At 44.1% G+C, this 25,461-nt stretch overlaps 2 protein-coding genes across 4 annotated transcripts in view; one reads left to right on the top strand and one right to left on the bottom strand.

The window, feature by feature from the left end:
• JAK1 (Janus kinase 1) overlaps positions 1-7,175 on the top strand; it is a 201,539-nt gene extending 194,364 nt beyond the window's left edge. Inside the window, exon 25 of the mRNA XM_077450546.1 lies at positions 4,684-7,175. Coding sequence (XP_077306672.1) covers positions 4,684-4,785 — 102 coding nt within the window. The 3' untranslated portion in view covers positions 4,786-7,175. The remainder of the gene's footprint in view (positions 1-4,683) is intronic.
• A 12,631-nt stretch (positions 7,176-19,806) lies between these two features.
• RAVER2 (ribonucleoprotein, PTB binding 2) overlaps positions 19,807-25,461 on the bottom strand; it is a 61,516-nt gene continuing 55,861 nt past the window's right edge. For 2 of the 3 annotated variants that reach the window (XM_077450548.1, XM_077450547.1), the window contains exons 13-14: positions 23,056-23,169; positions 19,807-20,265 (exon numbers count right to left, since the gene is read on the bottom strand). In XM_077450548.1, the coding sequence (XP_077306674.1) occupies positions 20,131-20,265; positions 23,056-23,169 (249 nt within the window). In that variant the 3' untranslated portion in view covers positions 19,807-20,130. The remainder of the gene's footprint in view (positions 20,266-23,055; positions 23,170-25,461) is intronic. The other variant, XM_077450549.1, reaches the window with a different exon arrangement.

Below are 25,461 nucleotides of genomic sequence, written 5' to 3' on the forward strand. Positions count from 1 at the left end.
GTAAGGAGGTAATTCTTCCCAATGACCACAAGTGTAAGGACCATTCTTCCCACTGACCATCACACTAATGTATCATGAGTTGTAGATTTCTCATTTTTATCAGGGGTTCCCCAAGTCCAGAGAAGAATTTCAAGGGTTCCTCTGTGTTGAAAAGGTTGAGAAAGGCTGGTCTAGATTATAAGCACTTTATTATTTTTGTTGATTGCACAGCAGTATTGCACTTTGTTTATGCTATTTAACCATAGTATATATAGTGTACATTTATTTAGCGCCCCCTTATTCTTTACACAACCCATTTTTTTTGTTGTTGTTACACAGCACATCATCCAATGTTACTTTTATAAATTTTTCATCATGCACACAAACTAACAACTGCCGAACTGCATCATGATTAATACAGCCGCGCTCCAGGTTTCATGCCACGGTAAGGCCCCTTTCACACTACAGCGACTTCAAAGTCACGCAATTTTACCACGATTTCAGGGAATGCCTATGTAACTCGCATCAAAGTCAGACCAAAGTAGTACAGGGACTACTTTGAAGTTGCACGTATATGAATGGCACTCATTGAAAATCATGGGGTATGACTTGTCATGCGACTTTGCAGGCCCAAGTTGCACAACAAGTGTAAAAGGGGCCTAAATAGTTGTTTCCATTACTCAGAAGCGCGCCCGATGGCAGCGATGTATAAACTGTATGTCGCGACAGCTAAGTACAGTTTACAGGGCCGTGTTCCATAACGAGATTGAGTCAGGCGCAGCACTGCTCAGCCATTCACAAGAGGCTTTGTATTCTTATGAATGAATGAATACAAGGCTTCCCCTGATTGGCTGAAGTAGAGATCATCACATCATCTGCCTGCCTTCCTCAGCGGAAGCCTTGTATTCATAAATTACAAAGCTTCCTGTGAATGGCTGAGCAGAACTCACCATGACTGATTTTGTTCTGGGAACGAGATGGAAAGTCACTACACTGCTGCTAGAACAACACTATGTACACGGTATGTAAAAATGTTACATACTGTTTATACAGTAATGGAACATTTTTTTCACTGTTTAACTACTTGCCGACCAGGCTATAGCTGAGAGACTGATACTGCACAGCCAGCCAGTTCGGGGAGGGCATCATATGATGTACCCCTGTGATCGCACCCGTGTCCTCCAGACACAACTGAATGCAGAATTAAGAAATAAACCGAGGAGGGTGCACTGGGCTAGTGCATTATACTCCATAGAACTACTTTATGCTCAATAAAATGACTTTATTGTATAAAAACAGAGTAATACAAACATACGCTTGAATACAGCTTATCATATTATAAGCAGTTTTTCGGCCATGGTGTCACAGATGAAGCATCCCACAGTAATGACTGGCTGACGAGTTTTGAGGTATCGCCTCTTCCTTAGAGCCTAGAGCAGGGGTCTTCAAACTGCAGCCCTCCAGTTGTTCAGGAACTACATTTCCCATCATGCCTAGTCATGTCTGTGAATGGCAGAGTTTTACAATGCCTCATGGGATGTGTAGTTCCACAACAGCTGGAGGGCTGTAGTTTGAAGATCCCTGGCCTAGAGTAACACCACTGTTGGACCCACCTTCGAGCACAGGAGACATGTGTTTTTTTTTTTTTTGTTGAAACAACTGATCACAGACTGGAGTAAAGAGCCAATCAGCAACCCTTTACCAGGTGATCAGCTGTGTCCAATCACAGCTGATCATGATGTAACTACAAGCCAGTTATCAGCATTCCTTAGAGCCAATAACCAGCTTGGGTGAAAGGGACATCTACACTGATAATCAAGGTACGCCCATCTGTGTCACCTTATCATTGCCAATCGGCACACATCAGTGAAAGAGAAAAATTACCAGTTTGGCAAATTTTATGCAAAAACAATGCAAAAAGTCTTCCGCCCCCCAAAAAAAAAAATTGGTATTTTTTTTCTCCATTAAGCAAAAAATAAGGTGGTGATTAACTACCACCAAAAGAAAGCTTTTTGTGTGGGGGGGATGTATATGGGTACAGTGTTGCAAAAATTGGTTTGGGCGGGAAGGGGGTAAAAGTTCCCAGTAGGCAAGTAGTTAACCACTTAATAACCGCCCTATAGCCGAATGACGGCTTCAGGGCGGTTTCTTAACTCTGGGAGGCCGTCATATGACGTCCTCCCAGAATTCCGCTCTCGCGCGCCCCCTGGGGCGCGCACTCGAGAGCATCCGTGACCGCTGGGTCCACAGGACCTGGCGCATCACGGATCATGGTAAACGGCCGCTCATAGCGGCCGTTTACCACGTGATCGCTCCGTCAAATGACGGAGTGATCACTTGTAAACAAACCGGCGTCATGTTATGACGCCGGTTCCTCCCTCCCCCTCTCTGTACCGATCGGAACAGCGGAGGGGGAAGAGATCGGTGTCAGCAGCGATGTGGGCTGCATCTGCAGTGCCCACATCGCTGCTCACCGAAAATTAACCCCTCAATTCCCTGCAAATACTCTGCATTACCCTGCAACACTCTGCATTACCCTGCAACACCCTGCATTACCCTGCAACACCCACCAACGCTCTGCAATGCTCTGCAACACCCGCCAATACCGTGCAACACTCTGCAATGCTCTGCAACGCAATACTCTGAGATACCCAGCCATACTCTGATATGCCCAGCCATAGACACCCCCCCCCTCCCGCCGCCCTCCGGTGCTTCTACCGACTCGCCAATACGATCAAATCCAGAATCTTTTTTTTTTTTTTCAGGCTTCCCAGCTTAGAGGTGAGATGTGGGTCTTATTGACCCCATATCTCACTGTAAAGAGGACCTGTCATGTCATATTCCTATTACAAGGGATGTTTACATTCCTTGTAATAGGAATAAAAGTGATCAAAAAAATAATTTTTGGGGAAAAAAATGTCAAACTAAAATAAATAAAGGAAAATGAACAATAAAATTATTTTTTTTTTTTTAAAGCGCCCCTGTCCCCATGTGCTCGCATGCAGAAGCGAACGCATACGTAAGTCCCGCCCACATATGAAAACGGTGTTCAAACCACACATGTGAGGTATCGCTGCGAACGTTAGAGCTAGAGCAATAATTCTAGCCCTAGACCTCCTCTGTAACTCAAAACATATAACCATTAAAAAAAAAAATTAAATCGTCGCCTATGGGGATTTTTAAGTAGCGACGTTTGGCGCCATTCCACGAGCCTGTGCAATTTTGAAGAGTGACATGTTAGGTATCGATTTACTCGGAGTAACTTCATCTTTCACATTATGCAAAAATTGGGCTAACTTTACTGTGTTTATTTTTTTAAGCACAAAACTGTTTTTTTTCCAAAAAAAAGCATTCGAAAAATTGCTGCGCAAATCCCGTGCGAGATAAAATGCAATGACCACCATTGTATTCTCCAGGGTGTTTGCTAAAAAAACATATATAATGTTTTGGGATTCGATGTAATTTTCTAGCAAATAAATGATGATTTTTACATGTAGGAGAGAAATGTCAGAATTGTCCTGGGTGCTCCAGAACGTCTGATGGCGCTCCCTGCATGTTGGGCCTCTGTATGTGGCCACACTGTGTAAAAGTCTCACACATGTGGTATTGCCGTACTCGGGAGTAATAGCAGAATGTGTTTTGGGGTGTAAGTTGTGGTATGCATATGCTGTGTCAGAAATAAACTGATAATATGACAATTTTGCAAAAAAAAAAAAAAATAAAATCTTGATTTTGCAAAGAATTGTGGGAAAAAATGACAACTTCAAAAAACTCATCATGCCTCTTACTAAATACCTTGGAATGTCTTCTTTCCAAAAAGGGGTCATTTGGGGGGTAGTTGTACTTTTCTGGCATGTTAGGGTCTCAAGAATTGAAATAGGCCGTCAGTACTTCAGGTGTGATCAATTTTCAGATATTGGCACCATAGCTTGTGGACTCTATAACTTTCACAAAGACCAAATAATATCCACCAATTTGTACTTATTTTTACCAAAGATATGTAGTGGTATAAATTTTGGCCAAAATTTATGAAGAAAAAATTACTAATCTGCTAAATTTTATAACAGAAATGAAGAAAAATTCATTTTTTTACAGAATTTTCTGTATTTTTTCTTTTATAGCACAAAAAATAAAAAACCCAGCGGTGATTAAATACCACCAAAAGAAAGCTCCATTTGTGTGAAAAAAAGGACAAAAATTTCATATAGGTCCAGTGTTGCATGACTGAGTAATTGTCATTCAAAATGTGAGAGCACCGAAAGCTGAAAATTGGTCTGGTTATTAAGGGTGTTTAAGTGCCCAGTGGTCAAGTGGTTAAAGTGAAAATAAAACAGTGAGTTAAGCTTTAAAGCTGACGTTTACCCTTTAAAAAAAAAAAAAAAAACAACCTATAGTTGGTGACCTAACTTACCCAGTGATGGATATCCTTGTGCAGGCAGTTGGCTCCTGTGGCTGTTTTTTTTTTTTTTTTTTTTTTTTCTTCAGGGATGCCCTGTCCTCTTCCTGGTTGACCATCCAGCACTATAAATAGCTTGTGGGAACTTTTTTTTTTTACAACAGCTTCACACAAGACCCAAAGGACTCACCCCCTCCATTAAGAAGTGTTTTCATTGATTTCTCTGCCTATAACCTGGTCAGTGTCAATTTGAGCCTTCCCCCTCTTCAGTGCTATAGAGTTGACCTGTCACTTTGTGCCTTTTGCAGGTCTATCTGCTGCTGTTGAAATGTTGGGACCAGAACCCTTCAAGCAGAGCAACCTTCCAGGAACTGATCCGCGGATTTACAGATCTCGCCAGTAAAATGTAACCACGAGGAAATCTGCAAAAAAAAAAAAAAAAAAAAAAAAAAAAAAGGACAGAACTCTTCTGCTGCTTCCACAGATAATAAGAAGACGTTCCACTTCTATCCAGGGCGCTGGTCTTCCTGTGTGCAACTGGACCACATTGCAAAGATTGGGGAGGATCTTCCCTGCAGGAGAGAGGGGCAAAGACTGAAGACTGTTCTTACTTGCTGTACTAAAATGACTAATTGAATGGGGTGAGCAAGAGGACATTGTCTCTTCCCCCGCCCCGGATCGGGTTCACAGCCAAAAATCATTCTGGGAAGACTTGTATCTCAGTGTGGATTTCTTAAAACAGACTTTAAAAGGCAGAAAAAAAATAATGCAGTTTACAGTAAGTAATCATGCATACTTAGCTGTCTGAAGCATTTAAGGAGGGAAATTTTGAACGTTTTACGACTCAAGTCCAGCGCCATCCAATGTATACATGTACAGTCAGATGTTTTTACTTTCCCAGTTTTCCTGGAGGATTCTGAGTGTTACCTTTTATGTCTTTGTACTTTACCCTCCTTTTATCTTCTGCCGCTTTTTAATGACTATTTTTCGAATGTACATACGGTTAAGATGTTTAAACCATATGCAGCTTTCTTTGGCTTTCAGTTAAGATGTTTCTTGAAGCAGGTAAAGATTGTCCCTCGATAACCCAGTTCTTGTGGGTTTGGCTGAGTGGCAGGAGGGTGAGGCCTGAGGCACACTGGACCTTTTTAACCGCTTCCAGCCTGCCCCACATACAGATACTGCGCAAAATCACGTACCTGTACATTATTTTGTGCACGCGCGCTGCTCCTGCTGTGATTGGACACAGCGGGAGCCAATCAGCAGCTCCAGCTGCCACGACCCACTGATTAAGCTGTGGAGAGACCCGCTCACCGCTGTGCCTATGTACACAAGGCAAAACCCTGATCTGTCAGGGAGCAAAAGGAGAGATCTTTGTGTTTCAGCTTAGCTAAAACACGACCTCTTTTTCTCCAGTGTAACAGCCCCCCCCAGATAGAAAACACCTATCAGGCGCACACTTACCCCCTTCCCGGCCAGTCTCATTTTATACAGTGATCAGTGCATTTTATTTTTTTTTAAGCACTGATCCCCAAAAAGTGTCACTTAGTATCCAATTTGTCCGTCGCTAATCACCGCCATTACTAGTACAAACAATATTTAAAAATCCCTAAATATATCCCATCGTTTTTGGGCACTGTAACTTTTTTTTTTTCTTTTTTATACAAAAAAAAATATGTAGCAGAATACATATTGGCCTAAATTGTTATAGAAATTCGATTTTTTTTTGTTTTTTATTGGGCATGTTTTATAGCAGACAGTAAAAAATGTTTTTTATTCAAAATTAACTTTTTTTTGTTTATAGCGTAAAAAATAAAAAATAAAGGAACTGGTGATCAAATACCACTAGAAGAAAGCTCTATTTGTTGGGCGGAGGGACAATCAATTTTATTTGTGTACAGCACCGCGCAATTAAAGTAACGCAGTGCCCTATCGCCAAAAAAAAAAAAAAAAGGCTTGGCTGGGAAGTGGGTAAAACTTTCTGGAGCTGAAGTGGTTAAAGCTGCTCTTAGGGGGTGGGTCTGATTCACACCTGAAGTGAATAGGGAAGCACCAGACCCCCATACTGTGAACCCAACCTTATAAAAAAAAAGCACTGGTGTGCTTAGTCAGGTGCACTATTGATCTCCTCGCATCACAGCGCCATCTGCTGCAATAAGCAAAGAACCATGTGTTATGAATAAGCTGTATAATGTGGGCCAGGGTGTGGAGTAATACTGCAAGAACTATGCCTGCTGTTTTTAAAATGAACCCCTAAAAAAATATATATATATATATATATATATATATATATATATATATATATATATATATATAATAGCCAGTCACAGGTAGGTCACTTTCAAGCTGCTAAACGCAAATATTTGGGGTGGTTGTCATTCAGCAGCATTCTGAGCCATAAAGATACCAAAGATTCTTTTTACTCTTAATTTTGTATGTTATTTGTAGCAGTTAATTAACCCACCGCTATTCTCTGTAAAAAAAAAAAAAAAAAAAGAAGAAAAAAAAAAGAAAACTGGAGGTGTTACCAATAAAGGCTAAATTGATTCTTCTGCTGCTCTAAAAATATGATTGCTTCAATAGAATTGGTTGTTATGGATAATCACCTCCACTTTTCCGCAGGATATGGCTGCCAGTTATTTATACATGATATGGTGGGAGGTGTTGCATGGCAAGAGCGACGGGAGGATAACATTTTTTTTTTTTTTTTCTCGCATTTACATTTTTGTGACATTATAATAATGTAAACATAAGCACTTTGTTATATTTCTATAAATAAATGTTAGTAGAATTAACACGATGTCCGTCTCCTCCTTCTGTTTTACGAGGTGGAAATATTACTTTTTACCCATGTTTTCACAGAAGCACAAAGTAACCTTCGGCTGGTGTTGGAGAAAGGAGCCAAATAGCACAGCCATGTAGCGGATGCTTTTCCAGGACACCTTAAAGGGGTTGTAAAGGTAAATGTTTTTTCACCTTAATGCATTCTATGCATTAAGGTGAAAAAACATCTAACACTGCTTGCGCCCCCAGCCCCCCGTTTTTTACTTGCCTCACCCCTCGAAAGTCCCGCACTCGTCCCCCGGCGTCCTTTCCACCGTTCAGCCTGGCCGCTGATTGGCTGGAGTGGATGGAAAGCAGCGCAGCCATTGGCTTGCGCTGCTGTCAATCACATCCACTGACACAGAGTGCTGGGGGGGCAGGACCATGTGATACAGCGAGCGGCTATAGCCGCCGGCTGTATCACGGGAGCGCGCCCGCAGATGCTTCCCACCATGAGAGGGAGCTCACATGAACGTGAGAAGCACCTGCAGGAGGAAGCAGAGACAGCCACCGAGGGACCCCAGAAGAGCAGGTTCGGGGCCACTCTGTGCAAAACGAGCTGCACAGTGGAGGTAAGTATAACATGATTTTATTTTTAAATAACAATCACTTTACAATCCCTTTAAGGCTGGAATCACACACATCCAAGTCACACGACATGTGAGTGTGACCAGCTCTCAATGGAGCCAGTTCACACGTGGCCATGGTCTGGATTGAAAAAAAAAAAAAAAAAAAAAAGGGTGGTCCGGTCGGTGTGTGTGTGTTTGGGTCTGGTTCAGGTGCAAATTCAGGCAAACTTTCATACGTAAACAGGGATGCACAGGACCCCCCAGACACAAACCCAGCCTCAAAGTAGAAGTAAAATGCAAAGCTTTTTTTTTTTTTTTCCTTGCCTGCTTTGGATGGAGAGAGGATTTTAAAACCCCATGCCTTCTTTGACATGTCCTATTGGAGATATCACATAACCAAAACACAGAAAAAAAAAGGAAATCCCCAATTGTTACCAAAACTAGTGTCTTCAGTGAAAGCTTCACACCCTTTTAAATTTTGGTTTGTTCCCAGAACAATAAAGCAGAGTTCCAACCAAAAGTGGAACATCCTCTCATTTGACATCTTTCCAGGGAAGGAGCAGGTACCTGTCCCCACTTCCATGTTGCGCCTGTTGACATCACCACTCGGCTCCCTCTTCCTTCCCCTGCCGCCAGTGCAGTGGGTGTCTTGCCCGCGCGCTGCAGGGACCTGGCGGGAAACCGTAATGCTTCACTACCAGGTTCCCTTACTGGCTATGGTGGCGGCAACATCAGCTGCAGTGCCGACATCTCTGGACTCCAGAACAGGTAAGTGTCCTATTAGTCAGCAGCTGCAGCATATGTAGCTGCTGGCTTTAAAATGTTTGCAGCGGAGGGCAGAACCCCTCTTTTAAGATTTACATTGGGGGCACAGAGCAATAAAATCCTGATGGGTCCTGATCTCTTCCATCTATCCAAAACTTAAAAAAAAAAAAAAAAAAAAAAGTAAGTTGAGATTTGTAGCATGCATAGAGCACTCCGCTGAGGGCAACTAATGTGCAGTGCTCATTGCAATGGAAGCAAGGGGGGAAACGGAAAGGTTTTCACTTTCCCGAGACCTAGAAATAGTATCTTCCTACTCAGAGAATGTGGTGCCCCCTTCCTGTGTTAACACATGAGCCTCACAATGTAGACACTTCCTATTTAATTTCCACTTTCCTGAGATGAGCAGTGGCAAGAGTAATGCAGAAGCTGACATGTCCCTCCTCCCATCTGCATTCCTCACGCTCCTGCTTGTCTGTGGAAAATTCTCAGCAATGATATATTAACCGACCGACACAGCTCCTCTCTGTAACAAATGTATTGTTAGCCTTATCACTAGGAGAATACTAGGCAAAGTTTTAACACAATACTCAGAACTCTTAGTTCCGCCCAGGGGGGCGGTCCCTCAGGCTACAACCCTCCACCTTGCAAAGCAGCAGCAGTTTTGCCTAGCAAAGGAGAATGACCTAGGAACCCTGCGGGCCCATCGGTCCGTGTTTTTTTTTATATGCAGAAGCTTGGGTTTTTGTGCAAAATGATTGATCCTGTGATCTACTATCAACAGCCGGCTGGGTGAGAGGCTGGATACCCTTATCCTTGTAGTCTTCCCAGTCCGGCCATTGAGCGTGTGCAGGTCGCAGCTACGGCTCGGCAGGCCACAACATACCTCAGCTCCAGTGGTGGTCGGTGAGCTTTTATGCTCCGGGGCGTACATATGACAGGGCTACTGATGTCTGCGTCACAGTATGCCGAGGCGTGTAGCTACCCTGTACCGATCAGGTGTAGATCTACAATGGAATGTCTCCCAGCTCTTCAGGACTGGTAAGTACAGCTCTTCCTGCCCCGGCGGGGTTGAGCAGCTGGGCATTCCCTGGGGGGTCACCTGGGATCCTGTGTATTTAGCTCCCGGGAGGTGCCTGTGAGGTCTGGCTGTGTTTTTCGGTACAGCGCTTTGTCTCTGCCACATTTTTTGTCTCTGTCCCTCATGGAGCTGGCTGGCGGCCATTTTAGGTGTGGGAGAGGGCAGCATGTCTTCTGGGCTTCAAGCGGCCATTTTCCCAGTGCTTTGCTATTCAGGGCACTGGTGGACATTTTATAGAAGCCTGAGCACGTTTCAGTGTTCTCCAGCAGCAGCTACATGTGCTCTCGACTTCCTGTTTGTCGTTACTGGACGCTGGGCGGCCGGTTCTATGTAGTCTGAGCACGTTTTTCAGATCGTTTTAACGATCGTTCGGACAGACTGCCACCAGCACAGTTTTGGTTTCCTCTGCACCTGGGAGCACTAGGGGTCTACAGGCACTGCTGTGAACAGCGTGCTAAGATGGAGCGTGCAAACAAAGGTGCTAAAAAGTGGCCCCTGCCGCCGCCCCCCCCCGCCTCTGGGGAGAGCTCTGACGTAGACTCGGTTCCTGCTGAGGCCGGTGACCCCTGCTCTGTCTTGTCAGACAGTGAGGATGAGTCCCCGTCTGGGTCCGGGCGCGACAAAGTACTTGTTGGAGCACTTATCACAGCTGTGCGTAATACCCTGAAGATTCAGGAGCCAGCGGATCCCTCTGCTGCTGTACCGGTCCCTTTTGGGTCCCGCAAGCCAGCACGTTCACCTAAAGTGTTCCAGTATCTGACTTATTTTGACAAGTTCATTTACAAGGAATGGTGTCGCCCGCAACTGACCTTTTTCGGTCCCCAAATACATGGCGGTGCGTTACCCCTTTGAGGAAAGCCTTCAAGAAATGGTCGGCTCTTCCGGTCGTGGGCCCCCCCAGTATCCAGGTTAAATAAAGTAACCACGATCCCGGTTGAGGGGACTCCTGCATTCAAGGATCCCACAGACAGGAAGGGCGAGGCGGTGGCTCGTTCCTTGTTTACGGTTGTGGGGTCTGCCGTGCGACCTGTACTGGCATCCGCACTTGTGTCGGAGACACTGACTGAGTGGGCAAAACTTTTGCACCATGAATTGGGAGAGCGACAGGCTTCCCCTGTCTGCGTGGAACTAGCAGACCATCTAGTGCAAGGCCTTAAGTACATCTGTGACGCGGCCCTGGATACTCCTCCTCTTATCCAGGGCCTCAGTGTCAGCTGTGGTGCTAAGGCGCCTAATTTGGCTAAAATGCTGGTCTGCTGACCATGCATCCTAATAAAGGACTGACGGATCTTCCATTTCCTTGGCGACCGGCTCTTTGGCGCCTAATTAGATGACATTATTAAAAATGCCACTGGTGGTAAGAGTACCCTACTCACACAGGCCAGGAAAGCTAAGGAGCCATGTCATAGGCAAGGGCCCTCTTTTTCTGCTCACAAAGCTCCGCCCGGAGCTTCGAAAAAATGTCCCCAGCCCGACAGGACACCCACAGATGGTCAAAAACGTCCCTGGAACCGCAAGCCTGCGAATAAAAGTGCTACTGCATAAAGGTTTGCCCTCACCCATGTCTCGGTGGGGGGGGGGTCACCTTCGGGAGTTTTCAGCCCGGTGGTCCTCCTGGTTATCCAACCAATGGGTCTGCGATCTGATTTCCAGAGGCTACAAGATGGTTTCTCTCTTGGCCGCCAAACAGATTCTTTCCCTCCAGCATACCCATAACCCCCGGTTCGCCGGGAGGCCCTGTTGGGGGCGGTAAGGGATTTGCTGAATCGCGGGGTGATTGTACAGGTTCCGGGCTCGAACGCTTCCAGGGGTTCTACTCAAATCTGTTTGTGGTTCCCAAGAAGGAGGGGTACGTCCGATCTTGGATCTAAAAGCCCTCAATCACTTTGTGAAAGTGCAGAGGTTCAGAATGGAATCTGTTCGCTCAGTAGTCGCTGCACTCCTTCAAGGGGACTCCCTGCCGTCCTTAGACATCCAGGATGCATACCTGCACATACCCATATGCCTTTGGCATCAAAGTTTTTACGATTTGCAGTTGGGGAAGCCCATTACCAGTTTGTGGCTCTTTCTTTTGGTCTGGCATCAAGGGTGGGCAGAGTGACAAGTACCGGCCCTGTTGGCCATTTACATCCCGGGAGTGGAGAACTGGCAGGTGGACTACCTGAGTCGACAGATGCTGGACCCAGGAGAATGGGCATTGCATCCAGAGATATTCAGGTTGCTGTGCCTGAGGTGGGGCACACCAGATGTGAATCTACTGGCCTCTCGTCTCAAATCGGAAGGTGCCAAGATTAGTGTCCAGGACAAGAGATCCGTGGGTCGACGCGTCAGACACGCTGGTGGCTCCGTGGGATCAATACCAGCTGATCTACGCCTTTCCTCCACTGAAACTGTTGCCACGTCCGATTTGCAGAGGGGATCCCAGTAGTACTGGTTGCCCCAGATTGGCCTCAGCGTCCTTGGTATGCAGACCTGGTGCGTCTGGCGGCAGACGCTCCCTGGCGACTGCCGTTCAGAGAGCACCTCCTGTCTCAAGGTCCAATTCTCCATCCTGCTTTTACCATGGCGGTCTCGTTGGCCACCATTTCCAGGTGGAGCAGACATATTGTAGTACAAGCCTACGCCCTGAAGGTACCCCCCCCTTTCCTGTAATGGGGCACTCCACAAGGGCAATCGGGACGTCTTGGGCCTTCTGACACCAAGCGTCAGTCGATCAGGTGTGCAAGACTGCAACCTGGTCGTCTGGCCACGCGTTTACCAAGTTCTACAAGGTAGACGTCAGTGCATCGGCTGATGCCTGTTTTGGCCGCAAAGTTTTGCAGACGGCCGTGTAGTTGCAATTGAATATGCAATAGATAATTTTTATTTATTTTTTTCGATAAAACGCAGTACTGTTATGTTAATGCACTGTTGCATTACTTCCGCAGCTTGGTGCGGTCTTGGGGATAACTCCTGTTGAGGATGGCCTGTTTTTTTTTTTTTTGAGTTTAGTTTCACTAGTTCCCACTTGCCATGGTGGATGAAGTTTTTATGCTGTTTTCCCACCCCTCGTTTTGACACTGCTTGGAGATGTCCCATTTGTTACAGAGAGGAGCTGTGGCAGTCGGTGAATATGAGAAAATAGGATTTTTTTTTTTTTTTTTGTACTCACCGTAAAATCCTTGTAATTCACTGACCAACACAGCGCCCACCCCTCCTTTTATCTTTACGTTATACTACTTGTTGACGTACTGATGCTGCTTTGCAAGGTGGAGGGTTGTAGTCTAAGGGACCGGCCCCTGGGTGGAACTAAAAGTTCTGAGTGTTGTGTTACAACTTTGCCTAGTATTCTCCTAGTGATAAGGCTAACAACCCATTTGTTAAAGAGAGGAGCTGTGTCTGTCGGTGAATTACAGAGAAAAAGATTTTACGGCGAGTAAAAAAAAAAAAAAAAAAATTCCTATTTTTTTTGAAGCAGCCAACCTCCTTCCTAGCTGTTGGATCTGTTACAGTAGGAGAGGGAGCAGGTTCAATCTTAATGGTAAATGTACTTTGTCCCATAGGGGACAGAACAGTAGAAAAAATATATATATATCTTTAAAAATTCCTACTTTCATGTGGTGTCAAAATGGATAAGTAAAGAGCAGGAACACATTACATTATATAATTTAAGGACACCTTATCAATAGATTTTAAAACCAACAAGTCTGTTGCATGGTTTTGAATGCAAGTGTGCATGTTACCATCTAAACAGGCTATGACCTTAAAACAAGTAGTCTGAACTGAACTGTTCTAGATCAGTGTAATAAGCCTGATACCTAAACCTCAATGTGTATATTAAGCTGAAGTTAGAGTTTAGTTTTGGATAGAGTGAGGCAATAGCCAAAACCTCTTTTTTGCTGTCCATTTGGGTTTCACTTCCTATGCCAGTCAGAGCAGGACATAGGAGAAGCTTGTTGTGAATCCCCCAACCTTCAGTTCTTTTGAAGAATTAAAAATGTGACATTTGCCACCGCTTGTTATACTGGATGTATTTGTTACCAGAACCAATAGAGGGCGAATCTCCCCAGCAAGGATATATACAGCAGTAAAAACCTAAGGCTCCTTTCACACTGGGGCACTTTAGCGCTAAAAGTAGCGCCCTGAAACAGCAGCTGCTGGCTTTCACACTGAGTGGTGCACTTGCAGGACGGTCATAAAAAAAAAAAAAAAGTCCTGCAAGCCGCATCTTTGGAGCGCTGCATTTACCGCTCCTAAAGCACCCCTTCCCATAGAAAACAATAGGACAGCGCTGCAAACCCGCCTGCAAAGCACCGCTTTGTGGCTGGTTTTAACCCTTTCTCGGCCGCTAGCGAGGGTTAACACTGCCCCGCTATGCGGTCAAATAGCGCTGCTTTACCGCAAGCAACACCCTAGTGTGAAAGTAGCCCAAGAGTCTCAACTTATCCCTTACTATATCCAACAGCAAAAATATATACAGTGCCTTGCGAAAGTATTCAGCCCCCTTGAACTTTTCAACCTTTTGCCACATTTCAGGCTTCAAACATAAAGATATAAAATTTTTATTTTTTGTGAAGAATCACCAACAAGTGGGACACAATTGTGAAGTGGAACGAAATCTATTGGATTTTTGAAACTTTTTTAACTAATAAAAAAATGAAAAGTGGGGCGTGCAAAATTATTCGGCCACCTTTTGCTGCGATTACAGCTGCAAGTCGCTTGGGGTATGTCTCTATCAGTTTTGCACATCGAGAGACTGAAATTCTTGCCCATTCTTCCTTGCAAAACAGCTCAAGCTCAGTGAGGTTGGATGGAGAGCGTTTGTGAACAGCAGTTTTCAGCTCTTTCCACAGATTCTCGATTGGATTCAGGTCTGGACTTTGACTTGGCCATTCTAACACCTGTATACGTTTATTTGTGAACCATTCCTTTGTAGATTTTGCTGTATGTTTGGGATCATTGTCTTGTTGGAAGATAAATCTCCGTTCCAGTTTCAGGTCTTTTGCAGACTCCAACAGGTTTTCATCCATCTTCCCCTCAATTTTAACCATCTTCCCTGTCCCTGCTGAAGAAAAGCAGGCCCAAACCATGATGCTGCCACCACCATGTGTGACAGTGGGGATGGTGTGTTGAGGGTGATGAGCTGTGTTGCTTTTACGCCAAACATATCGTTTTGCATTGTGGGCAAAAAGTTGGATTTTGGTTTCATCTGACCAGAGCACCTTCTTCCACATGTTTGGTGTGTCTCCCAGGTGGCTTGTGGCAAACTTTAGACGAGACTTTTTATGGATATCTTTGAGAAATGGCTTTCTTCTTGCCACTCTTCCATAAAGGCCAGATTTGTGCAGTGTTGTTGTCCTATGGACAGACTCTCCCACCTCAGCTGTAGTTCTCTGCAGTTCATCCAGAGTGATCATGGGCCTCTTGGCTGCATCTCTGATCAGTCTTCTTGTCTGAGCTGAAAGTTTAGAGGGACGGCCAGGTCTTGGTAGATTTACAGTGGTCTGATACTCCTTCCATTTCAAAATGATCGCTTGCACAGTGCTCCTTGGGGATGTTTAAAGCTTGGGAAATCTTTTTCTATCCAAATATGGCTTTAAACTTCTCCACAACAGTATTACGGACCTGCCTGGTGTGTTCCTTGGTCTTCATGATGCTCTCTGCGCTTTCAACAGAACCCTGAGACTATCACAGAGCAGGTGCATTTATACAGAGTCTTGATTACACTCAGGTGGATTCTATTTATCACCATCAGTCATTTAGGACAACATTGGATCATTCAGAGATCCTCGCTGAACTTCTGGAGTGAGTTTGCTGCACTGAAAGTAAAGGGGCCGAATAATTTTGCACGCACCACTTTTTTTTTTTTTTAGCAAATAAAAAAACTGAAAAGAGTTTAAAATAGCCAATAGATTTTGTTCCACTTCACAATTGTGTCCCACTTGTTGGTGATTCTTCAAACATAAAGATATGAAAAAATTTTTATTTTTTGTGAAGCCTGAAATGTGGCAAAAGGTTGAAAAGTTCAAGGGGGTCGAATACTTTCGCAAGGCAATGTATTTCCTAGCATACAGTGGAGGGCACAAGCTTCTTTAAATCATTACAATTGGGTCCTATCCAGCTACCTTCCAGTGCAAGTGGAAGAGGTTATAGAGGGATCCCTACAGCCTTCTTGCCAGTTACCCTGCTTTTTAGTAATGGGGGGGTCCTGTGTACTCTCCAGGAAAGGGATTTTACTGGCAAGAGAAAAAAAAAAATATATATTTTCCTGATAAGCTTGGCTTATCCATTTAACACGTCACCTCCCTGATCCTAAGCCATTAAAGCCCACCTCTGGGCTTATTGTGCGCCATGGCCATGAATAAAATGTCCCCAGAAGGGTACTCATGACCTGTGGCGAGGGATGCCTTTGCACCAGCAACTGTAGGCTGCTGTAACCCCCACCCCTGCGAGTGTAAAATTAAATGTTCCCTCAGACAGAAGACATTGCTCAGTGGATCATGAATAGAATGCGCCACGCAGGTGGTGTGCATAGAGCACCAAACTCCTCCATATGACAACTAATAGGCATCTAACCACCACTTAACCCAGCCAGGCTGTAGCCCTACACTGTGACCGAAAGGGTGAACAATGGTTTTACCTCATCACATAAAAAAGGACTGTGTACTGTAAGATGAAAGTTTAAAGGACTTCTTACCCTATACGCCTCACATCAGTGGCAGGAAAGGGGGAATATTTTTATCTTCACTGATGGGCCTGGACCAGTAAAGCACCCCGAGGGACTCTACATGTTGAACTACATTACGAGGGGATAAGGACCCACAACTGAAGTAACATTCTGGGCTGGCCTCCCATCTTCTACCAGGCAGGGTCCATGTACAGTACCCACCACAGCTCTGACAATTTTCTGAAAAGAAAAAAAGGAGAGCGAGAAAAATCTCCATAGAAGATGGCAAGTTTCTCTCAGGAGAAAGAAAGGGGGGGGTGTGTGTCAGACATCCCTGCAGCCTAATTCACCACTGTCAAATCACCTGAAGGTAGCTGCATATATAACCAAGTCGTAATGATTTTGGCTTCTTGTACACAGCACCCAGGTCCATGCAATTTCGATCTATATCTAGTCTTTTTTCATGCCCATACGCTATAATCATGTTTATGCGGTACTAAATGGTCATGCACAGCCATGCATGTCTAAGGGTAGAACCCAGGCGGTGGAATTTATTGCACAGGCTCAGGGACCCGTGTGCATCACCTGCAGGAAGCCAGGTCCTGTACTGCATCACCAGGAAAAAGAAGTCTCAGCTTTACATATTCCTTAAAGTGGAGTTACAGCCAGTGTAGTGTAGCTGCTAACTTTTAATAAACACACTCACCTGTCCAGCAATGCCGTTGCCCGAAGCCTCTCTTTTTCTTCTCCGCCGGCTTTCTAAGTGTGGGCACCTGATGACAGCTTGCAGCTTCACAGCTGGGCGAGTGTCACACTGCACCTCCTGAATGGCTGGGCAATCTTCTGGAACCTAGGACGTGTCCCAAATTTCTGGGAGGGAGAGGAGAACTCCTGCTCATGGCGCCACAAGCAGACATGAGAGCTGGGTACCTGGCAAAAGTAGGAACCCCCCCCCCCCCAGACAAGACCAGGTAACCTTTTATAGAACCAAGGCCATAGTAGCCACCCTCATTTTACTGTTCCCAGTGGTTTATCATAAACCAAATACCACTGCCTTTGCGCAGGAAACATTAACTTTGCCTCACTGTAGTCCTAATGCTTTACAATAGCTCCAAGTTGAGGCTCCCCAAAGACTTGTATTACGCACAAAACACCACTCCTACAATCATTTTTATTATATACCACTCGAGTGACGGCGAAGCTTGGCACCCCAGATGTTTTGGAACTACATTTCCCATAATGCTCATGCACTATGCAGTGTAGTTGAGCATCATGGGAAATGTAGTTCCAAAACATCTGGGGTGCCAAGGTTTGCCATCACTGATATAGGCCAATAAACATACACCATTTGGCCATAAGCTTGTAGACCACCCACAGTCACACCTACAATATATGGCTAGACAACATCCATCCAAAAGATTGGGTTCAATTGTTTCCAGTGGAGGGTATTGTGAATTCTACAGCATACAAAGACAACTATGCATTTCCAACCACATTTTGGGGAAAACCCTTTACTATTCCAACAAGATGGTGTACAAAGCCACCTTCATAAAGACCTGGTTTGAAGAGGCTGGTATGGAGGAACTTATGTAACTTGCAGAGCCCTGACCTCAACCCCACCTCTAAAAGTTGATTTAAAGGGGTTGTAAACACACTGTTTTTTTTTGTTTTTTTTAAACATGTCGTACTTGTCTCCACTGTGCAGTTGGTTTTGCACAGCGTGGCCCCGAACATCCTCTCCTGGGGCCCCTCAGCCGCGCTCCTGGCTCCTCCCTACTTCGAGTGTCCACATTGGACAAGCGCTCTCCTTGGTGGAACCCGGTGTGGGTGCGCTCCCGAGTCCCGCATCTGTGTCCATTCACACCGAATGCAGCACTCGCTGCTGCGTTATTGGATTTGATTGACAGCAGTGGGAGCCAATGGCCAATTTATCCAATCAGGACAGAGCTAGAGCTGGTGTGCTCATTCCCAGCCAGAGAAGGATCAGGGCCAGGCATGTAAAAAACAAACAAAAAAGAAAAAAAACAAGCAGGGGTTCGGGTGGGGGGGCCACAGAAGGTTTTTCACCTTGATGCATAGAATGCATCAAGGTGAAAAACTGAGGGTTTACAACCCCTTTAAAGCCAGGTCTATTCAGCCACCATCGTGACCTCACAAATTTGGGGTAAATACACAAATTCCCTTAGATGCCATTGTGGAAAGACCTCTTAAGCCTCGTACATAAAGTACGATTGTTGGCAAACCGATAGTCAGATTTTTTCATAAGGGCACGTTCCAGGATCTTGTCTTGCATACTAACGGTACACAATTGTCGTGACGTACTACGAGAAATTTTCGGCTCGAGCGCCACCCTTTGGATCCCTTCTGCTAATTTTGTGTTTGGTGAACATGGATTCCGAGCATTCGCGTTTGTACTTTCGACTTTTTTGTGTGATGGATTTGTGTACTGGCCATACGAAAATCTGACATCAAACCGCACTCTGGTGAAAATTTACTAGCCTGCCATCCAACATTTGAAAGTTGGACAAAAATTGTCAAAAAGAAGCATACCAAGGGTAAGATTTTAAGACAGTTTGTCAATAGACAGACAATACCCTGCCAACAATCTTACCCTGTGTACAAGGCTTTAGAACAGGGATCTCAAAACGACGGCCCTCCAGCTGTTGCAGCTTTACACATCCCATGAGGCATTGTAAAACTCTGACATTCACAGACATGACGGGAATTGTAGTTCCTGAACAACTGGGGGGCCGTAGTTTGGAGACCTCTGCTTTAGAACAACGTAGGCTTCTATAGTTGCCATCTCCATAATAATGCCCATGAATTTGAAATGGGATGTTCAACAAGCTCAGGAGGTGAGATGGACAGATGTCCACAAATATTTGACCATATAGTATAGCCTGATGAGGAATATGAAATTTGCCAATTTCCGTATTGAGGATGGAATCACAAATATCTAATAAAGACTCTACTATCCTGGTTGAGGATATATAAAGGCAACAAGCAAAGGAATGTCATTGTTGCTTACAAGGGGGTGGTCTTTCTTACATTCAAGTCTAAATGCCACAGTCCAAACTGGAATGTCTGTCAAATCCAAAGCTTCATCATGTAAAATGCAAGCGTCTGAACCTGGTCGGCCATGTTGGGTAACAGCAAAAACAGGACCCATGGTGGAAACAGCCATTTAGTTAGCTATTCTTGTTATATTTTCTAATAGCTGGATCTGTCATTAATTTTAATAAAATGTTATACTTTTAAGTACTTGTTTGATCTCTTTTTGCACATAAAAAATAAAAAAAACCCTAAAAGAACTTAAAGCTATCACATGACTGTAATAAAACCAGCATGCTGCTTCAAATGTAAAATGTAAATTTGCACAACTTTCTGCTACTCTGACCTTCAATCATTTTAGATTCACTAGGAATGTCAATGCACGAATAGTGTCTGCTGCACGCTGTAGGTTTTTCTCATTATGCTCAATAAAAACACTTAATTTTTTTGATCAAAAAAATAAATAAATTTGCACATGAACAAAGACCACATGGACCAATTATAAAAGTAGACCTACTATATTTCTTTTTTTTATTATTGCTTGATATTTACAAAAGAAACTGAAATGTGTGCAGGCCATAGCAAGAATATAACAAATTAAACCAATTAGTTATTTAACCAAGACACGGCTAAGGGTAGAAAATATCTAAAAATCTTCAGGAATATTGTGACCGCTTCATATAACAATTCAGCCTGAGTGATCTTAGATTTTTGTTTTGCAAATATACAACTGACTCAGCGCCAGACTAAGATGGCTTGCAGAGACACGAGAACCCAGGTTGTGCATCTTTGGGTGTGTGATGGTTTGGAACAAAGATAAATATTAATAAACCTTTTTCCTCTTAACATAAGACTCAGCGTAGCTGTCCCCAGATGTCGGAGTGTATTGCTGTGTGTATCCGATGGTGCCGACTTCTGGGCTGGAGAGAATGTACGGCCTTTTCTCAGTGCTGATCGTCTGGAACAATGAAGACAAAATATCACTTTGTAAATTAATATTTTCATTTTTCAAGGGCATATCTGAGCAAAACAATTCCATAAACTTTCTAATTATATGCACATTAAGATTTTTTTTTTCGCTCTTTGCTGCTCATTTTTGTCTAGGGGAGAGCCATTTGCCAGTGGAGCGGAGGAGGATTGGGCGAGTATACGGCTTTCGCCTCTTCCCTGGACAAAACGAGCAGTTGACCCGTGTAGTGCAGGCACAGCCCCACTGCATGGGAAAACTTGTTTTTTTTATAGTTAGGCTTTAAAATATTCTTGCTTCCTTTTGTGCGCTCACAACTCTGCAGCATTGAATTACCAAGCAGTGCAATTCAACCCCATTAGAATACAGAAAACATCTTCCTCTTTAAGTGGAACTTCACTCTCCCAAACATATCTATTGAGTAATTTCGCTAGCATTAATAAAAGCATAACCTAAAAGTACTAGTTTTTGGTTTTTTTTTCCATTTCTTCACTTCCTGGTTTCCTTTCAGAAGGAGAGGTTTTCTCAACCAAGCACTTCCTACTGCATGCATAATTGAGCTATGGGCAGGAAGTAAATGCTACATGAATCATTTGCCGTTACTGAAGATGGTCACGGCCATAAATGCTTGGGGGGGGGGGGGGGGGGCTGTTCTCACTAAAATAAAGCATGTAGACATGGATGGATGGATGGATGGATGAATGAATGAGTTTGCTAAAGTGCTCAGATGCAGTAAAGATTTGCTTTATCACCATAATATAAAGGGGGGGATTCTGCAGTCCAGCAAGGGAAAACTGGGTAAGGCATGTAGGCAACCTCTGGAACTCCACAAGACGGGATTTGTAATTTTACCACAGCTGGAGTGCCACGTGTTGCCTACCTCTGGAAAAGTACAACATACCCTGAACAGACAGAATGGAATGTGGTATGGTCCACATTACGAATGTGCAGCATGCAGCAGTTCAGACCACGCAACATCCAGCCTGGCAATGAGTAAATAGCATAAAATCAAAACAAGGTGACATGCGTTACATGCTTCAGTTTGATGCTCTCTGTATCCAGCAAGGATTACAGACAGCTATAGGGGTAAAGAATAGGAAATGATTGAAATGCGAGGTGGGGAGGGGAAGAGTCAGTACAACTTGGATTCAGAAGAGATGGCCCTGAGATACAACAAAGCCAGAGGGATAGGGGAAGCACATGGAAAACTTTCAAGGTGGGGAAAGTAGATCTCCCAGCCTGGCCCTAAGAGATGCTACTGTGGGATAGACAGGAATGTCACACATACAAAACCCAATCAGCAGAAATCCATTTTTCTCTTTCACAACTTTTACCCCCCGAAGGAATCGTTTTTCAGGTCTTTAAGAACCAGGCCTACAAACTGTACCTACAGCTCTTAGGGAACCAGTCCTAAAAGTTACAGATAAATTAAATAATGAAAATAAAAATCAATAGTGACAATACCTAACATTGTAAAGCGCTGCGCAAACTGTTGCCACTATATAAAACCTGTATAATAATAAATAGTGACCAATTTGGACTAGAGACCGCTCTGGACAGATTCAAACGGTCACTGTTAGTTCTTAGGTGGTACCAAGGGTAAGTGGTATGACAGAGCTGTTGCTTCAGTAGAAACCATGCTTGAATGAGAAAGGAGGAATGCTCGCTGTCCAAAACAATGCAACTCTTAGTGAAAGAATGGAAACATTTATTGAAACGTAAAGATTGAGCCAAGGCAGGTTCTTTGCAGGGCCCTTTGCCTCTGCAATAAAGGAGTCGGCATTTGCCATCACAAACCCTGGAGGGGGCAAAGCCTCCGATTGGTACGTTCACACTATTAAAGTTGCTTTTTGGGGGGGGGTTTAATTTTATGAAAAAAGTTTAAAAAAAAAAAACAAAAAAAATAAAGAAGTTGCCTAGACTTTGGGTGTGTATTCCCGAATAGCTCGGGACTTGCGAGTACCACCAGATTGAGATATGGGACTATACTGATATCCCTCGATTTTGATGAAACTGTATGGCATACCTTAATTGTGCTTGAGAGCCTCAATAATATAAAAATGCATACTAAATTGTTAATTTTGTAAAACCAATAAACGATTTCAACAGAAGTTGGGTATATGTGCGAGGCAACTTTTTATTTTTGTGTTTTTAAAATCTTTTTCATAAATAAAATCTGAACCCCCCCCAAAAAAAGCAACTTTAATAGTGTGAACATACCAATCGGAGGCATTGCCCCCTCCTTCAGGGTTTGTGATGGCAAATGCCAGCTCCTTTATTGCAGAGGTAATATATGTCTATCTCTACACACACACTCAGGATACATATACATAAATTCCTCAAAAGCTGTTGCTTCCTTGCACCCGAACCACTGCAGACATCTGACATCACTGCAGGAGGTACGAGTCAGCAGTAACATAGAAAGTGACAGCAGGAAAAAAAAAAAAAGAGAAGGACTAGGTGGTCCATCTAGTGTGCCCCTTGCAACAGCAGGAACCACAGCAACCACCAAGAGCAAACATTTGATTCAAAACGGTCAAATGCTTGCAGTGGCTTTTCCTGGCTTGGGAAAAAAAGTGATCCTGTGGTGACAAGGTCACGTTAAGTGAACAATTCGCATTACAGATAAGCAGGTTCAATATGCCTGCTTGTTCTGGCTCTGTGACTCAAAGTACTGGAGAGCTAGAGAGTTAGCATTACCGCCAGGTACCTAGCATTTTCAGAAATGTTTTCTTACTTCATCACACATGGGTATACGTTATACTGGTACCATGACCCTACCTTATCTACAGACAGTGCAGATCCAACCTGGTACGAGGCTTGTGCATTTGTATAGTATGTGGGTGGAGCCTGGACATAAGCGCTATATTCTCCGTAACCCAGCGTGGAAGACTGCTGTGGACAGAAAAAAAAAAATAAAAAAAATTTGACAAAGAAATTATAGATGTTATACCCCATAATAAATTCTCCCTTCCTGCTGCCGTCTGGTACAAGTCTCCTGCCTGCTCTCAACATAGCAACAGATGTAAAGATAAATATAGATTGTCAAAAATGTCCACCCACACCGCGCACAGAAATTATACATGCTGAGCGCTCAAAACACGTGAGGGAACGAAAAAGCATACAAACAGCTTCATGCTAAATAGAGAAGAAGTGCGAAACAGATGCACTTTTGGTTGGCCTTCTATTAGTACATCTTTGGTCTTGGGGTCAGAAATGGCATTCAACTAAAAAGTCCACCTGGTCAGATTTAAAGTAGAAGTTCACTTTAAAAACAAAAAACAAATTACATACATGTGTGTACATACATACATACCACACACATACACACCTTTTTGAAGATAAAAATAAATAAATAAATATGTGCATTTATAAAAAGCAGATACGTCCCGACAGGCAGCCTCAATGAACTAACACAGTGCCGTGGTAGTTCATTGATAACTACAAGCCGACAGACACTAAGGATGTCTCCCTTGTAGCTCAGACACACAGAGCTGTATGTATGAATGACGCAGCCATGTGGCCGGTGCCACACTGTGTTCAAACAGTAAAATAGGATGCACACTAATGCGAATTTGATGTGCGTTTCGCCGCATACAATTTGCATGACAGGCGAGCGTGACCGGCTCTCAATGGAGCCTGTTGACAGAGGTCCGGGGCAGCCATGGTTCACATTCACAAAGGGTCCTGCGAGTCTTTGGGCCCAATTGAGGTGCAAATTCAGGCAAAAAATTTGACCCGATTCTCACCTGAACCGGTGAACAGGGACACACCGGACCCCAAGCACGAACACGCGGCTGCACATAGTTGTGTGGAAAAAGTATTTGCCCCCTTTCTCTTTTTTTGCATATTTGTTACACTTAAATGGCTCCAATCAAACTACCGTATTTATCGGCGTATAACACGCACCTTTTTCCCCCCTTAAAATCAGGGGGGGGAAAAAAATCGCGGGTGCGTGTTATACGCCGATCCACCGCAATTCCCTTGCGATTTTTGGGCTCTGGGCAGCTTTAAATCGCCTCGGCCGTACTCTGAGCCTTTCGGCCGCACTCGGCCCTTCTTGGCGGTTTTCGAGAGCGGCCGAAAGCCTCCGAGTACGGCCGAGGCAGCCGAAAGGCTCCGAGGCGGCCGAAAGCCTCCGAGTATGGCCAAAAGCCGCCGAGAACTTCTGGGCGCCGAGATACGAAGGACATTTTGGCGGCGCCATTTTTAAAAACAAAAGCTATGGGGATAAGGCTGCAATGACAGACAGGCTGCAATGACAAGGCTGCAATGATGGACAGGCTGCATGACAAGGATGCAAATGACACTGACAAGGCTTCAGATGGACACTGATAAGGCTGCATTGATGGGCATTTAAATGCAAGTTTTTTTTTCCCTTAAATTTCCCTCCTAAACTTGGGGTGTGTGTTATACGCCAATAAATACGGTAATTTTATTACACAAAGATAACCCAAAAAGCAGTTTTTAAATGAGGCTTTTGTTTATTAAGGCAAAAAAGCTGTCCAAACTTGCCTGGCCTTGTGTGAAAAAGTAATTGCCCCCTAAACCTAATAACTGGTTTTACCACCCTTGGTGGCAACAACTGCAATCAAGCGTTTGTAATAACTTGCAATGAGTCTTTCACATCGATGTGGAGAAATTTTGGCCCATTCTTCTTTGCAGAATGGTTTTAATCCAGCCACATTGGAGGGTTTTTCAGCATGAATTGCCTGTGTAAGGTCATGATACAGCATCGCAATTGGATTTAAGTCCGGGCTTTAATTAGGCCACTCCAAAAACCTAAATTTTGCTTTGTTTGAACCATTTGGGGGCGGATTTGCTTTTGTATTTCGGATCATTGTCCTGCTGCATAACCCAAGTGCACTTGAGGGCACGAACTGATGGCCGGACATTCTTCTTTAGAATTTTCTGGTAGAGCTCAGAGTTCATGGTTCCATATGGCAAGTCATCAAGGTCCTGAAGCTGCAAAGCAGCCCCAAACCATCACGCTACCACCACCATGTCTGACTGTTGGTATGATGTTCTTGTTATGAAATGCTATATTAGTTTTATGCCAGATGTAACAGGATTCACGCCTTCCAAAAAGTTACATTTTTGCCCCATCAGTCCACAGAATATTTGCCTAAAAGTCTTGGGGATAGTAAAGATTTTTTTTGTAAAATGTGAAATGAGCCTTTGTGTTCT

The sequence above is a fragment of the Lithobates pipiens genome, unplaced genomic scaffold (genome assembly GCF_037356315.1).
Source record: "Lithobates pipiens isolate NorthernLeopardFrog02 unplaced genomic scaffold, aLitPip1_a1.2 Scaffold_23, whole genome shotgun sequence".
Taxonomy (NCBI): domain Eukaryota; kingdom Metazoa; phylum Chordata; class Amphibia; order Anura; family Ranidae; genus Lithobates; species Lithobates pipiens.